Raw genomic sequence first — 18,215 nt, 5'->3', positions numbered from 1 at the left:
AGAAAAGTTGAACAGTTTAAAGACATTCATCGTGTGCAGATATGCATTTGAAGTGATCCGACCTCCCCGTCCACAGTTCAGAAAGAGCCTTTTAACTCTGGCATCATTTATTGACCAACCCGATCGCAAAGAAATAGAAAGATATGTACGGATTATGGAATTGTTGCAATTCCGTAATCCGTACATACACGACTAGAAAACCCCCGAAGTCCGTACATGAGACACTGAAATCCTCCCCATAGACAATGACGGAATGACCACACACACACACACACACACACACACACACACACACACACACACACACACACACACACACACACACACACACACACACACACACACACACACACACACACACACACACACACACACACACACACACACACACACACACACACACACACACACACACACACACACACACACAGTGTGTAGGACAGTATGCACACAATTACAACAGCATGATAGCTGATAGGGGGAACCGTTCTTAGCAGCCATGCTCTCTAGCATCACATGTTGCCAAACAGCTGAACTCTGGTCATTAAGGAAAACAGTCACAGAGGTTCTGCTTTTGTCCACTTCAATGCACTTCTGAGAGTATACATACGCAGGTGGAACGAATTAACGAGTGACAGCGAACGAGCAAACTACACTGACTTTTTAGCTTGCCTGCCATGGTGCGACATAAAATATGGACAGTGATGCAGTCTCACAAATACTGTCCATAAAATATGGACAGTCGTACAGGTGCTCACACATACTGTCCATAAAATATGGACAGTCGTACAGGTGCTCACACATACTGTCCATAAAATATGGACAGTCGTGCAGGTGCTCACACATACTGTCCATAAAATATGGACAGTCGTACAGGTGCTCACACATACTGTCCATAAAATATGGACAGTCGTACAGAATCTGAGACCTCAGTGTCAACCCCTGGAATAGCCTACCGGTATGTACGGGATTGCAATTCAATACAATGTTCTGTGAGTCCATGCTGATTCTCCACAGCACAGAGTGCCATTTTTCCACACAGGCAGCAGGTTGAGTCTGTTAATTCACACACAGACTCAATGGAGACGCAAAGCAACCACTCATCCTAATATCACACAGACTCAATGGAGACGCAAAGCCGTTGTGCAAAGAGTTGCATCACTACTGTATGTCTCCACGAAACATCCTGCATATTTAGCATATTTGACCTTTTGGGTCTCTCTCTCTCTCTCTCTCTACCTCCACCACCTCTCCCCCTCTCAAACTGTCTGCTAAAGCAGCTAACTCCACCACCTCTCCCCCTCTCAAACTGTCTGCTAAAGCAGCTAACTCCACCACCTCTCCCCCTCTCAAACTGTCTGCTATAAAGCAGCTAACTCCACCACCTCTCCCCCTCTCAAACTGTCTGCTAAAGCAGCTAACTCCACCACCTCTCCCCCTCTCAAACTGTCTGCTAAAGCAGCTAACTCCACCACCTCTCCCCCTCTCAAACTGTCTGCTAAAGCAGCTAACTCCACTACCTCTCCCCCTCTCAAACTGTCTGCTAAAGCAGCTAACTCCACCACCTCTCCCCCTCTCAAACTGTCTGCTATAAAGCAGCTAACTCCACCACCTCTCTCCCTCCCTCTCATGGAAGTAATTGACAACATGTAAAGTCACAACACCAACTTTGATGAGACTGTATTGCTTTGTTACAAACACGTCGCATGAACACGAACAATCACAGCTCACTGAAAGAATGCATGTTGGAAGAAGCTGCCTTTCTATTGTGCATAGTCAAAAAGCTATGATCAGTGCACACGTACACACACGTACACACACACACACACACACACACACACACACACACACACAATGATATCATATTCAGCATGAACACCACACCCACTGACAAACAGTGGAGTGACCGTTGCACGCTCAGGCACACAGCTCGTTTTCTTTACAGAACGCACGCACGCACGCACGCCACGCACGCACGCACTCAAGCTACGCACGCACGCACGCACAGGGAGGGGTTGCAGTGCGATATGGATGAGGGTGAGTCATCGTCTGTGATTAAAACCAGCCCCAGGTCAGATCAATCCTGGGGTCAGAGGTCAGATCTGACCCATCACCCTCAGACAGACCGCTGAATGCACCAATAGCAGCGCGTCACCCTCAGACATGACCGCTGAATGCACCAATAGCAGCGCGTCACCCTCAGACAGACCGCTGAATGCACCAATAGCAGCGCGTCACCCTCAGACAGACCGCTGAATGCACCAATAGCAGCGCGTCACCCTCAGACAGACCGCTGAATGCACCAATAGCAGCGCGTCACCCTCAGACAGACCGCTGAATGCACCAATAGCAGCACATCACCCTCAGACATGACCGCTGACTTTGTTCATTCATGTCTATATTATCAACATGTATGTCATGGGTTTATTATTCCATTTAGGCCTGACAGCGAAATTTAAAAAAAATGTCTAGATCATGACAGTTTTCTGAAATAGCTCATGTTTCTATATCAGCGGTGCTCAATATTTCATGTCAAGGACCCCAAAAATTATGGTGTGTTTTACCGTTTTATTAACCCATTCTGACCGGGAACCCATTTTGGTGTCAGCATCATGTTATGCTTTAGCTATTGAAAAATAGCAGATCTACAAGCTCATAGCGCGCCACCGAGTGGCGCGCTAAGAGCTTGTAGGTCTGCTATTTTTGAAAAATCGAAGAACGACTGACATTTTTTAGAATCTGATCTCAGGTCAGAATGGGTTCATCAGACCAGTGTGTGTCCAGTGGAAACCTCGTGTGAATCTGATCTCAGGTCAGAATGGGTTAACTGAATAGTTGGGGAAATAACCCTACTGGGGACTGGAATAGAGGGTGAACAGAGGCTCCGTCTGGCAACCCGCGGTCGCCGTGGTGATCGTGTGTCGCGGGGACAAAACACAAAAGCTCTTCAGCAAAACTCCACATCCTTCCTGCTCCGAGAGAGGGACAGGGAGGGAGAGAGAGGGAGAGAGACAGAGAGAGACAGAGAGAGACAGAGAGAGAGAGAGACAGAGAGAGACAGAGAGAGACAGAGACAGAGAGAGACAGAGAGAGACAGAGAGAGACAGAGACAGAGAGAGACAGAGAGAGACAGAGACAGAGAGAGACAGAGAGAGACAGAGAGAGAGAGAGACAGAGACAGAGAGAGACAGAGACAGAGAGAGACAGAGACAGAGAGAGACAGAGAGAGACAGAGAGAGACAGAGACAGAGAGAGACAGAGAGAGACAGAGAGAGACAGAGAGAGAGAGAGACAGAGAGAGACAGAGAGAGACAGAGACAGAGAGAGACAGAGAGAGACAGAGACAGAGAGAGACAGAGACAGAGAGAGACAGAGACAGAGAGAGACAGAGACAGAGAGAGACAGAGACAGAGAGAGACAGAGACAGAGAGAGAGAGAGACAGAGAGAGCGGTCGTAAGAGACTCACCGCTCACCCAAACACATCTCTCTGTTTTTGACTGATGTTAGTCTGCCTCAAACGTTACTCTTTTACCTGCTTTTTACTAACACTAACATTACAAAGATGCCCAGAACATTGGGATGAACCTGTGCAGTTTATGGCTGCTCTCCAACAGTAGCGGCAACATAAAAGAAAAAAAAGAAAAAAAAACGGAAATGTCAAAATATCTACCGCGGTGGCTGAGACCAGAGCCATTGAGTAATGGTTGAGACAAAGCAGCGAAAGGTCCTGAAAGATGCATAACGTCAGTCTTACCCAATACCCAATCTTTCTGTTTTAGGAACACGAGGCTGCTGTACTTTATACCTCATACTTTAATGAGACCATGAGACCCGTTACGGAATCGGTCCATAGGGAAGCCCTGAGCTCACTGGGGCTGTCTGTCATACTGTGTAATAGTTGTGACAGTCGCAGTCATAGCATTACTAGTACCGTGGAGGTGAAAAAGCTCAATGTGTGAACCGCAGCAGAGCTGGAATACAGCTTTCTCTACAATAGATTTAGTTTAGTCAATCAGTGTAGCCACTGATTGACACATTCAGGACGGGAACCCCTTTTGGCATTTTAAGCATTATGTTATACTTTAGCTATTGAAAAATAGCAGATCTACAAGCACTCTGTGCCGCGCTACGAGCTTGTAGATCTGCTATTTTTGAAAGATCGTGAAAATGTGGTGCATTCTTTGAATATATATTCTTTCAACGTTTTTTTTTTTTTAACTCAAATCTTTGAATATATATTCTTTCAGAGCGAACGTTTTTAACTCAAATATTTGCTTCTAGGAGGTCCCCCTGGAACAACATATTTTCAGATGGGGTCCGCGGCCAAAAACATATATTTTTTGGGGTACTTGACATGAAAATGTTTGAGAACGGCTGACGTAGAAAGGTCAATGCAACTCCTTGCAACACAACAGTTTTAAGGACATGTCACACCAATGCAACTCCTTAAAAAACTAGACTAAAATGTTAGGAAGGGACTAGTGGACAAGAGATCCACCATAAGTCATTTTACAATTACCGGTAGTTGCATGCTGAAAAAGGTCCGCCAAAATACATTTTGTTCGACAAAACCAACTGTAGATTTAGTCGACTAAAATCTTATGATATTTAGTCGACTACACCAATGCAACTCCTCGCAAAACAAAACAGTTTTAAGAACATTTGCAACAAGACAGCTTTAAGGACATGTCTGTTTTAGAGGAAATGTCACATCAATGCAACAGTTTCAAGGACATGTCACACCAATGCAACTCCTCGCAAAACCAAAACATTTCTACCAGCGGACCGCTCTGGGGACTTGGGGAGGTCGTTGTGGAACTTCTCCCATGTCCCGCTCTCCGGCGTACGGAGCCCTCTCTCTCAACGAGGGAAATCAGCGAGAGGACGGACTGACTGACTCCTGGTAAAACGTTGCCAGACAGAGGTGCACCAGCGCTCTGTCTCAGAGAGTCATGGCGCCCGGCGTTGTTGCACACAGAGGTATAAAAGCACAGAGCCAGCAAGCTGCCATGTTTCTGTACCAGCGATGATAGCATATAAAACGCAGCAACAACAGCGTCAGACATGAAGAAGATGCACTGCTTGTGACAACAAGCAACTCCTGGCACCAGTCTTCAGAAAGGCGGAGCAGAAGCTCGGGGCTGTCAGCAGGATCACACTGCTGCAAACACACACAGGGCATAAAGCAACTAGTCCACCTTGTTGGTACTTTTTTTTTTTTACATAATAGGTAGTTAAACAACTCCAGCCGACTAGTAAACTAGGCAACTAGTCAACTAGTAAAAATGACTAAAAGTGAATGCACTAGCGCACACACACACGCGCGCACACGCACACACACACGCGCGCACACACACACACACACACACACACACACACACACACACACACACACACGTAAACTCAAGGGGGGGTCTAAAATGGACGTTTGCTGTGCACATCATTAATCCCAGTCCCACAGTGTCGTCCAGTTAGAAATAATTAACCCGATTGATTCTCTGTACATTCATCACCTTCCAAAAAAGGTCACAGGGTTTTATCGCCATGGTGACAGAGGTGTCTGTTTCATGGAGGACGGAGCCATAGTGGAAAGACAAGAGTTGCGTCACTGAGGGGTCGGAACACTGAGAGTTAGGTCATCCTGGTCACCCCGAGTCCAGGGCCCTGAGTCCAGAGCCCTGAGTCCAGGGCCCCGAGTCCAGGGCTCTGAGTCCAGGGAATTCTCCAAATTCCAGGGAAGACCACATCAAACTGGAACAACATATTTGCAGATGGGGGGTCGGCGGCCAATTACATATAATTCTGGGAGTCCATGAAATAGTGTGAGAACCACTGACAAAGAAACATGAGGGTTTTTCAGAAAACTAGAAAACATTTGTAGAATCTGGTCGTCGTCCCCCCCCCCCAACAACCCGCAACCACCAATATTGACAAGGAACTTCACAGAAAAAGAAGCCCAAAGTCGCTTATAATAAGCAGACATGGCAACGCTGCCACTGAACTATACTACTGTGCGACAACGAGCGTCAACACATGCGCGCGAGCGTGTGACTGTGTGTGTGTGTGTGTGTGTGTGTGTGTGTGTGGTCTGTCCTCCGTATCTGTGCAGTAGGAATGAGGGCAGGGGGGGGGCAGAGGGGGTTCATCGTCTGCCTCATGAATAACAAGCATTCATTAACACACACACACACACACACACACACACACACACACACACACACACAGGCCGTCTGTGGGTTCATTGTATGGCCCTTGTCGGGCGTTGCCATGTTGTCCAAGGAGTAACAGAAAAAAAGGTATTTGTAGAAGTGGAATTAACATGCAGCATGAGTGGAGTGGAGTCCTCGGCTAGACTTAAGACACTCAGGGCTGTATTTTGAGTGTCTTAAGTACCAGGTCTTATTCCCTAACTTGAGTAAACTAAAGACCTGGAGGCGTGATGATCAATGCCATATTTTGGCTATTCTGAGTGGCCAAAGAGCATTGACCACACCTCCAGGTCTTTAGTTTACTCAAGTTAGGGAATAAGACCTGGTACTTAAGACACGCAAAATACAGCCCTCAGTGCGCAGCGAGCCATTCATTCATTCAGTCATTCATTCATCCATCCATCCATCCATTCATTCATTCAGTGATTACACACTCACAGGCAGAACATGCAGGCATTTTAACCAGAGCATCCCATAGTCTGGATGTACAGTATAGCGTAATAAACAGCTCCCAGTGGGGCCTCAGAGCGCCACGGTTGTACTGTTTTCACACACCTCACCCAGTTGTACTGTTTTCACATACCGCTACATCCAGACAATGCATGAACTCGAACATTACATTTCTTTAAATATTAGCCCATATTACGAGCCTGGGTTGAGACTGAGAGGACCACATATTAGCCCTCAGGGCTGGGTTGAGAGGCCCACATATTAGCCCTCAGGGCTGGGATGAGAGGCCCACATATTAGCCCTCAGGGCTGGGTTGAGAGGCCCACATATTAGCCCTCAGGGCTGGGTTGAGAGGCCCACATATTAGCCCTCAGGGCTGGGATGAGAGGCCCACATATTAGCCCTCAGGGCACAATGATTACATCATCATCTGATCGCAAATACATTGAAGATATAAGAATAATTTCACGCATCAGTGATTTCTTTGTATATTTTAATGATCAACTTAAATTTGTAATCGTGACAGCCCTACCATCTGAATGACAAAACGGAGACCAGTGCGCACGCACACACACACACAAACAAACACACACACACACAGGCACGCTCAGCCGCTCACACAGCCACATCACACACACACACACACACACACAGGCGTGCTCACACACACGTGCTCACACACACACAAACACACAGGCGCGCTCAACACACGTCGCGCACACACACCCCCCCACACCCAGCACCCTCTGTCCAGCCATATGAAAGGCAGATTGTGGGTCTATTTCTGGAGGGACTCTCTCTGGAAGCACGGAGGAAGTGGCAGCAACCCGCAAGACCAGACGGGCATCACTCCCTCACTGGAAGGATTACAGCTCTCTCTCTCTCTCTCTCTCTCTCCCCCAATCTCTCTCGCTCTCTCTCTCCCTCTCCCTCTCTTGCTCTCTCGCTCAGCCCCCCCCCACCCCCCCCTCCCTCTCCCTCATCCACAATATGGCCTTCTCCGTGTAGGAAGCAACGTGTATAGGAAGTAAAGTTGCGTTTCCTATTTCTGAGAATTGCATTCGTCAAGACAGAGACATCTTCATCTCCCCCTCCCTCCCCCCTCTGTCTCTATCCCTCCCCCCCCCTCTCTCTCTCTCCCTCAATGAGACATCTTTCTCTCCCCTCTCTCTCTCTCCCTCAAAGAGACATCTTCATCTCCCCCTCCCCCCCTCTCTCTCTCTCTCTCTCTCTCCCTCAAAGAGACATCTTTCTCTCCCCTCTCTCTCTCTCTCTCTCTCTCTCCCTCAAAGAGACATCTTCATCTCCCCCTCCCCCCCCCTCTCTCTCTCTCTCTCTCTCTCTCCCTCAAAGAGACATCTTTCAACTCAGGGATAAACTGGAGAAAATCTAAGAGTGGTTAGATCAGGCTTCCTTCAGATACATGGCGAATGCACCCATTCCTTGCATTGTGCTTAATGTGCTTTGGTCACAACATGTGTAAGCAAAGCACAATGCACTGAAGTCCTTCAGCTCCCTCCCTCTATATCTATCTTGCCTCCCCCTCTATCTCCCCCTCCCTCTCTCCCCCCCTCCCCCTCTCTCTCTCCCTCAGAGAGACATCCCTCTCTCCCCCCCCCCCCCCCTGTCTCTCCCTCAGAGAGACATCTCTCTCTCTCCCCCCCCCCCCCCCCCCCTGTCTCTCCCTCAGAGAGACATCTCTCTCTCTCCACCGGCAGCGTTTCAAAATCACAACAGACGACAGCATCAGCCGAGCATCAACTTATAGTTTTGATCTCAACCAACAGCCTTAACTTTTAAATCAAACTCAACAATGTTGTGCCGAAAAAAGAAGGCCTGTAATTAATTCCACGCTTTGTAGGTGTTGGCCTGCAAATGCACATGCATGCGTGCACGCACGCATGCATGCGTGCGTGCATGCAATGCGTGCGTGTGCGCTCAAATGTGAATCTCGATTTTCCTCCACGAGAATTGAGATCACGATTCTCACACTATTCTCATTTCTTCCATGAAAATATGTATAGTCTTTAGTTTATAGTCTGTAGTTGCTGAATATTACTACATGAATTATATATAAATATGTATTGTCTTTAGTCTGTAGTTGCTGAACATTAACTACATTAATTATATATAAATATGTATTGTCTTTAGTCTGTAGTTGCTGAACATTACTACATTAATTATATATAAATATGTATTGTCTCTAGTCTGTAGTTGCTGAACATTAACTACATGAATTATATATAAATATGTATTGTCTTTAGTCTGTAGTTGCTGAACATTAACTACATGAATTATATATAAATATGTATTGTCTTTAGTCTGTAGTTGCTGAACATTAACTACATTAATTATATATAAATATGTATTGTCTTTAGTCTGTAGTTGCTGAACATTACTACATTAATTATATATAAATATGTATTGTCTTTAGTCTGTAGTGGCTGAACATTAACTACATTAATTATATATAAATATGTATTGTCTTTAGTCTGTAGTTGCTGAACATTACTACATTAATTATATATAAATATGTATTGTCTTTAGTCTGTAGTTGCTGAACATTAACTACATTAATTATATATAAATATGTATTGTCTTTAGTCTGTAGTTGCTGAACATTAACTACATTAATTATATATAAATATGTATTGTCTTTAGTCTGTAGTTGCTGAACATTAACTACATTAATTATATATAAATATGTATTGTCTTTAGTCTGTAGTGGCTGAACATTAACTACATTAATTATATATAAATATGTATTGTCTTTAGTCTGTAGTTGCTGAACATTACTACATTAATTATATATAAATATGTATTGTCTTTAGTCTGTAGTTGCTGAACATTACTACATTAATTATATATAAATATGTATTGTCTTTAGTCTGTAGTTGCTGAACATTAATTACCACATGAATTATATATAAATATAAATATGTATTGTCTGTAGTTGCTGAATATTAACTACGTTCACAATGTGTCACCTGGAGACATAACTACTGTGGCTTTAAACAGACAACATCAAAGTGCTTAAAGAGTAAAGACTTAAACCTCTCGGACGACAACAAACATCTCCCACGTGAAACCTGGTATATATTCTTCGCCGTGCGACGTGGTGTCGCATGCTGAAAATAGCAGATGTACAAGCTCACAACAACGCCCACCTCTCTCTTGTAGCGAAAACACAAGAGTGACTGAAATGAACTGGACAGACAACTATAATTGCTGCAGCATTCTGGATCACATTTAGACATGAGATCACATTTAGACATGAGATCACATTTAGACATGAGATCACATTTAGACATGAGATCACATTTAGTTAGACATGATATCACATTTAGACATGAGATCACATTTAGACATGAGATCACATTTAGACATGAGATCACATTTAGACATGAGATCACATTTAGACATGAGATCACATTTAGACATGAGATCACATTTAGACATGAGATCACATTTAGACATGAGATCACATTTAGACATGAGATCACATTTAGACATGAGATCACATTTAGACATGAGATATCACATGGTGTCTGAATCCATAGATCGAGATCTCTTCTCGATTTATCGTGCCGCAGCACTAGCGTTGGACAGCAATGCACGTGCGTGCGTGCGTGCGTGCGTGCGTGCGTGCGTGCGTGCGTGCGTGCGTGCGTGCGTGCGTGCGTGCGTGCGTGCGTGCGTGCGGTACAGTCAGTAAAGGCTGCCGTTGGAGGTACAGGCGAGAGTAAACAGTAAACTAGACTCTCTGTGCCAGGGCTGTCACTGTGCTGAAGAATGGAACTGTGTGTGTGTGTGTGTGTGTGTGTGTGTGTGTGTGTGTGTGTGTGTGTGACTGTGTGTGTGTGTCTTTAGTCTCCTCTTGAATGAGGCCCTTGCACAGCAGTTCACACCCCTTTCCTGGTTTTCAGAGCACACACACACACACACACACACACACACACACACACACACACACACAGAGAGGACAATCTGGATTCTCACTCCTAACACACATCTCTCCCTCGGGCCCACTCCCCTATTTCCTGTTTGGGGGGCCGTGTGGACAGGAGTATCTGATTGGCTAGCCGTATCCTCAGCGTCGTGGAGGAGGAGGGGAGGGGGGGGGGGGGGGGGAGTGCTGTCACAAATACAGCAACGCTTTCACAAGAAGAGCAGAGAGACAGAGACCCTTCCTATAGTTCCTTCCTTCCTTCCTTCCTAGGCAGGGAGGGTCCTTCCTAGTTCCTAGGCAGGCGTGTGACCGCACCCCTGCACAACTTTGGACGCCGTCCCGCCCCCCCCCCTGCCCGGCGGCCATCTTGGCTCCTCTGACACAGAGAGAGAGAGAGAGAGAGAGAGCCAGTGATAAGCAGCACAATGAGAGCAACCCGACACCGCTCGCTGTGACATATAAGACACAGGCGTGGATGAATGGAACACTGAACTATTAAAAACAGAAGGCGTGTCCAGCGTGCTTTAAACTGTCACTGCAGAGACACAGACACAGGCCCAACGCAGAGACACAGGCCCAACGCAGAGACACAGGCCCAACGCAGCCCGACCCCATGGGGATCTATGGGACCCCATAGAGACCTATCGAACCCCATATAGACCTATAGGACCCATTCAGGGCTCCAGCGTGCAACCTATTAAGTCGCATATCCTACGGCGCGCTCACTGATCAACCCCCGAAAAAAAACTAAAAACGAAATATCTCAGCAACAATCAGCTGTGTGCACTTAAGTGTCCCTGGAGCGCGCTGTGCACGCAGCACGCATCTCACAACTGGGACGATGACGCCGTCGCTGAATCCACAGAGACAGCAGACAGACAGACGCAGCACACATGGGGGACCGCCTCTCGTCCCCAAACACGGTATACACTTGATTCAACATGAAGTGCCACCGAAAAATACCAATATCACTGTGTGTGCAGGCTGTGTGTGCAGGCTGTGTGTGCAGGCTGTGTGTGTAGGCTGTGTGTGCAGGCTGTGTGCAGGCTGTGTGCAGGCTGTGTGTGCAGGCTGTGTGTGCAGGCTGTGTGTGCAGGCTGTGTGCAGGCTGTGTGCAGGCTGTGTGTGCAGGCTGTGTGTGCAGGCTGTGTGTGCAGGCTGTGTGCAGGCTGTGTGTGCAGGCTGTGTGCAGGCTGTGTGTGTGCAGGCTGTGTGCAGGCTGTGTGTGCAGGCTGTGTGCAGGCTGTGTGCAGGCTGTGTGCAGGCTGTGTGTGCAGGCTGTGTGTGCAGGCTGTGTGTGCAGGCTGTGTGTGCAGGCTGTGTGCAGGCTGTGTGTGCAGGCTGTGTGTGCAGGCTGTGTGTGCAGGCTGTGTGTGTGCAGGCTGTGTGCAGGCTGTGTGTGCAGGCTGTGTGTGTGCAGGCTGTGTGCAGGCTGTGTGTGCAGGCTGTGTGTGAGCAGGCTGTGAGCAGGCTGTGTGCAGGCTGTGTTCAAGGCCAGGCTACATACATGATCGACTCGGTCGGACAACAACAAACATCTCCCACGTGAAACCTGGTATATTCTTCGTCGTGCGACGTGGTGTTGCATGCTGAAAATAGCAGATTTTCAAATCCCATGGAACAACATATTTTCAGATGGAGGGTCCGGCGGCCAATTACATGATATATAATATTTGGGGGTCCTTGATATGAAATAGTTTGAGCACCACTGCTATAGAAACACAAGGTTTCTCAGAAGTAGGATAGGATTTAGAAGACATTTTGTATAGAATCAAGTCCTCAGGTCTTAATGGGTTAATGTTGCCAACAACAACAATGCAACAAGCAGCGATGATGATGTCATCCCTCAGAAACCTGTCTGCGCATGATGATGTCACCAAGCAGACAGACAGGTTTCAGACAGACAGACAGACAGGTTTCACACAGACAGACAGACAGACGGATGATACTGGCAAAAAAAAAAAACATTCCACGACTGTCTCAACAGCAGACAGTAGGATGTGGAGCAAGTGTTGGCAACGCCTCCACACGTGCGTGCACAAACACACACACACACACGAGCGAGTGCACACACACACACACACACACAAGTGCTCTCTTCTCAGTCTTAATGATGACGTCAGGGAACAACAAAAGTTTAAAGAGGTCATGGATATAGGAAAGCACCAACTAAGCGAACAGGCAAGAAGCATCAACGAATTGATGTCGGTTGTGGAGGATCTATATAGTTTAGGAGATTAAGTCATCGACTCGTAGCGGGCAGTCTAAAGACGAGCGTCAGGTGGGAGAGTAAGGAAGTAAGACAGGAAGTCATGTCCATTCATCTCATCACGCCACCGGCAGCGACCACAGCCGTCAAACACCCACCACGACACGACAGGCACCGGTTAGTTCAGTTGTTCGTTGTGACACTTGAACGACACATGAAGCAACGTTTAGTAAAGTAAAGCACCGGTGAGGAAGTGCCAGTCATGATCGTCACGTCACCACACACACACACACACACACACACACACACACACACACACACACACACACACACACACACACACACACACACACACACACACACACACACACACACACACACACACACACACACACACACACACACACACACACACACACACACACACACACACACACACACACACACACACACACAGCTGTTTAACTGCCTGCTTTTTTTAACAAGGCAAAAACAGAAGCCTCGATCACCACAGAGTCACTGTGAGGCTGCAAACAGTAGCCTCGATCACCACAGCTAGAGTCACTGTGAGGCTGCAAACAGTAGCCTCGATCACCACAGCTAGAGTCACTGTGAGGCTGCAAACAGTAGCCTCGATCACCACAGCTATAGAGTCACTGTGAGGCTGCAAACAGTAGCCTCGATCACCACAGCTATAGAGTCACTGTGAGGCTGCAAACAGTAGCCTCGATCACCACAGCTATAGAGTCACTGTGAGGCTGCAAACAGTAGCCTCGATCACCACAGCTATAGAGTCACTGTGAGGCTGCAAACATTAGCCTCGATCACCACAGAGTCACTGTGAGGCTGCAAACAGAAGCCATGATCACCACAGCTATAGAGTCACTGTGAGGCTGCAAACATTAGCCTCGATCACCACAGCTATAGAGTCACTGTGAGGCTGCAAACAGTAGCCTCGATCACCACAGCTATAGAGTCACTGTGAGGCTGCAGACCGTAGCCTCGATCACCACAGAGTCACTGTGAGGCTGCAAACAGTAGCCTCGATCACCACAGCTATAGAGTCACTGTGAGGCTGCAAACATTAGCCTCGATCACCACAGCTATAGAGTCACTGTGAGGCTGCAAACAGTAGCCTCGATCACCACAGCTATAGAGTCACTGTGAGGCTGCAAACAGTAGCCTCGATCACCACAGCTATAGAGTCACTGTGAGGCTGCAAACAGTAGCCTCGATCACCACAGCTATAGTCACTGTGAGGCTGCAAACATTAGCCTCGATCACCACAGCTATAGAGTCACTGTGAGGCTGCAAACATTAGCCTCGATCACCACAGAGTCACTGTGAGGCTGCAAACAGTATAGCCTCGATCACCACAGCTATAGAGTCACTGTGAGGCTGCAAACAGTAGCCATGATCACCACAGCTATAGAGTCACTGTGAGGCTGCAAACAGAAGCCATGATCACCACAGCTATAGTCACTGTGAGGCTGCAAACAGTAGCCTCGATCACCACAGCTATAGAGTCACTGTGAGGCTGCAAACAGAAGCCATGATCACCACAGCTATAGAGTCACTGTGAGGCTGCAAACAGTAGCCTCGATCACCACAGCTATAGAGTCACTGTGAGGCTGCAAACAGAAGCCATGATCACCACAGCTATAGTCACATGCATGCATGCCATGCATGTCTGCTTCCCAGATGTCTTAACACGTTTTTACTTTTCATCCCACTCAGGACGGGAACCCCTTTTTGGTGTTTTAAAGCATTACGTTGTTAGTTTAGCTATCGACAAATAGCAGATCTACAAGCTCGTATAGCGCGGCACTTATCAGATCTGCTATTTTTGGGGGGAAAATGTGTCACGAATCTTTGAATATATATTCTTTCAGGGCGAACTCTTTGCTTCTGGGGGGGGTTTCTCTTTCTCTGGAACCAAATATTCTGAGATGGGGGTCATATATTTTTTTGGGGAAACCTTCACATGAAATAGTTTGAGAATCCCTGACACACATAGAAACATTTTTTCCAGAAAACTGTCATGATTTTCAGAAGACATTTTTTGTAGAATCTGACCTCAGTCCTAAACGGCTTTAAGTTTTTTAACGGGCCCGGGCCAAAAGTCTGCTCGGCCTCCTTCCAGCAGAGACCAGCGGGGGGGGGGGGGGGGGGTAGAGAGAACACAGGAAGGAGAGATTGTGCAGCGTATGCAGGCCCAGCGTTCGTTTGGTTCGCTCCAACGTTCCAACATCCTGCCCATCCCACCCTACAGCAGAACCCTCATATAGAGCACCGAAGTCTGACGTCACTTTCAGTAGAGGGCGTCAGTCCCCAGGTTCATGTATTTGTTTAGTTGCATTGAAATCCCCATTGAGGCGATTTTAGATCGCCTCATATAACAACTGTGTTTGAAAAATAAACATGTCATCCCGGCCTGCTTCACTCATATGGATATGAAGAATCAACTGACTGAGAGAAAACGCTAATGTTACTGCTGCTGAATTAATTAGATTTTCGCTAGAAGCAGACTGTATCATATATGAGTGACTGACTGTTGCAAACGATATAGAGACACCTCCCTGACAATAACGCAGAGACAGCTTGTTTATTTTTGGACCACAACGCTTATAGTAGACGATATTAAGATCACCCCATGTTATTCTCCATAGAGAAATTACTTCCGCAAACCAGGGGAATCGTCGGGATGAGCGAGTTACGTCAGGACTTCGGTGCTCTATAGACCAACATCCTGCCCATCCCACCCTACAGCAGAACCCTCATATAGACCTTCCCAAAGCAACACGCCAAACCACCAGAAGTCATGTTCGCTGCCACTTCGTTGGATAACGCGACTAAAAGCTTTTTACTCTCACATCAGATCTTCCTGTCATGCAACAACAATTCCCCTCTCTCGTTGAACAAATAATTCATAGGCAAAAAAAAAAGATCTATAAATAAATTAATAAAAACTTGAGGCCGTGCGACGTTTACAAGCTTTAGCTACACGCGCCGTCGTTCCTCTGGATAAAGGAGAAGGCCTGCCGTGAATATTTCATGATTAAAAGGACCATTATATACGGCTCAGATCTAGGCCGAGGGAGGCAGATAACGGTCCAACACACACACACAGTCCAACACACACACACACACAGTCCAACACACACACACACACACACCCACCCTCCCCAACTGAACAACACCACAACAGGGCTCTCTAGACGGGGGGGGGGGGGGGGGGGGGGACAAGACAGGGGGATCTGGGCGGGGGCAAAACAGAAGCCATGTAGGTTAATCCACACAGACACACAAACATACACACTATGAACACAAAGACAAAGAACACACACACATACACACATCTTGTTCCCCTGAGAAGATATATTCTCATTCAAAACACACCAGAAGACCCAAAAAGGTTCATGTCAATCATGGTGATATAGTTGTGGTGCTGTTCCAAGTTCACCTAGATAGACCACCCTGGAAAATGGAGGGACCCTCATGTAAACAAGTCTTAGTGGCTTAGTAGTAAGTAACAGTTTTTGTATTTGACCTGTACGTTCGTTGGAAATGTACCCAATTCTGCTTACTAACCAACCAACCAACCAACTAACCAACCAACCAACTAACCAACCAACTACACTGCTAAGCAACACGATGACAGACAGACAGTTTGCTTTGCTGTACAACATCCATCCATCCATCCCAGCTTCACTTCTGATCTACTTCACCAAGGCAGTCACAGTTCACACACACCCCCACGTGTGCGTGCACACACACACACAGAGAGAGAGAGAGAAGTGAGACACTTGTTCTTGCACCACCACCGATGGCTAGACCCTCCTTTCGGGACCATTGCTTTAACCTTTTCTGTGTTTGGGACGTCGGTACAGAAAAGGCAACCGTGGGTCCCCAAAGGACCCAGATGGTCAGAAATCAACTCCACAACAAGGGTGGGGGGGGGGGGGGGTAAATATATCAGTCTCTATTAAGCCTCACAATGTGTCAGTAACACATCAGCACACACACACACACACACGACAGACCGTTAACAGTCAGGCTGTCTGTAAACTAGCTGAACATTATGCATGCAGCGCTCATTCACAGGGATGTGTCACACACACACACACACACACACACACACACACATTCACACACACCAGTTGACAAGCTATAGCTAACTAAGTACACTATACTAATCCTCCGTGACGTGACGTGAGGCCTGCCCTAAACAACAACACAACATCCATCCCCGGCCCACAGTGGGAAGGCTCGCCCGGCTCTGACAGCACCTCTCCGGGCTGTGGGGGACCGTGGTGTCCCGGGGCGGAGCGGGGGGACCCGGGAGGGAGGGAGGGAGCAGCCCAGCCCTCTCCTCTCCTCTGGGGCAAGCCGTGGCTAACCAAACAGCTAACCGGCTAACACCCAGAGCTACCCACTGGGTAGCGTAGCATGTTAGCCTGGGAGGGTGTGTGGTGTAGTTCAGTGGAGGTGGGTGTATAAGAGTCTCTGGGTGTTAGCCTGTTAGCTGTTAGCCTGGGAGGCTAACCTCTCTGGGTGTAACTCTATGGTGTTAGCCTGGGAGGCTAACCTCTCTAGGTGCAACTCTATGGTGATAGCCTGTTAGCAGCCCGTTAGCCTGGGAGGCTAACCTCTCTGGGTGGAACTATGGTGTTAGCCTGTTAGCTTGTTAGCCTGGGAGGCTAACCTCTCTGGGTGCAACTCTATGGCGTTAGCCTGTTAGCATGTTAGCCCGTTAGCAGTGTGTGGTACCCACTACCCAGCCAGCCAGTCAGTCAGTCTGCTCACCTCTCTGGTCCAGATCGTAGCCGACCACCAGGAAGTAGTCTGCGAGCCTGGCCATGTTTCTTATCCCCACGGTCCGGGCCTCGGACGGGTCCCTTATGTCGCTACCGGGTCCTCGCTATGCGTTAGTCCATCCAGCTGCTGCTGCAGGCGGCCAGGGAACCGTGACGGCCGGGTAGCATCATCATCATCACTCCTCCAGCTGGAGGGAGCCTCCACCCGCCGCCATACTGTCTGTCTGTCACATACACACTGACGGGACGTCTCTGCGGCTGCGCACTGCGAGGCGAGGGAGGGAGGGGCGCATGGGCAGGAATGTCCCACCACGTCCAGACGGGACCGTTACTTCTATTTGGACCTGACCCGTTATAACCAGAGTTACTATTGGACCCGATCTAATGGTTATGACATGGTTATAACGGGTCCATTATAAGTTAACCATTATAGATCTGTATTCTGATGTCTGTTACGTTTTTTTACAAAGACTGTTAACTGTGAGTGGACGACCCAATAAAGCATTAAACTAATTGTTTACAAGAGGGTCCACCAATTGTTCAATTCATCAAAACGTAGACAGCACTAGAATTAGTTTAG

The 18,215-nt window shown here is 47.5% G+C and overlaps 1 protein-coding gene across 1 annotated transcript in view; it reads right to left on the bottom strand.

The window, feature by feature from the left end:
* Positions 1–17,855, bottom strand: part of sbf1 (SET binding factor 1) — an 87,112-nt gene extending 69,257 nt beyond the window's left edge. The window contains 1 exon segment of the mRNA XM_080757664.1: positions 17,625–17,855. Within this exon segment, the coding sequence (XP_080613790.1) occupies positions 17,625–17,679 (55 nt within the window). The 5' untranslated portion in view covers positions 17,680–17,855.
* Positions 17,856–18,215: the final 360 nt, after the last annotated feature.

This window comes from Protomyctophum bolini (genome assembly GCF_963924005.1).
Source record: "Protomyctophum bolini genome assembly, chromosome: 23".
NCBI classification, from domain to species: Eukaryota; Metazoa; Chordata; class Actinopteri; order Myctophiformes; family Myctophidae; genus Protomyctophum; species Protomyctophum bolini.
This window is presented reverse-complemented; position numbering and strand designations above follow the sequence as displayed.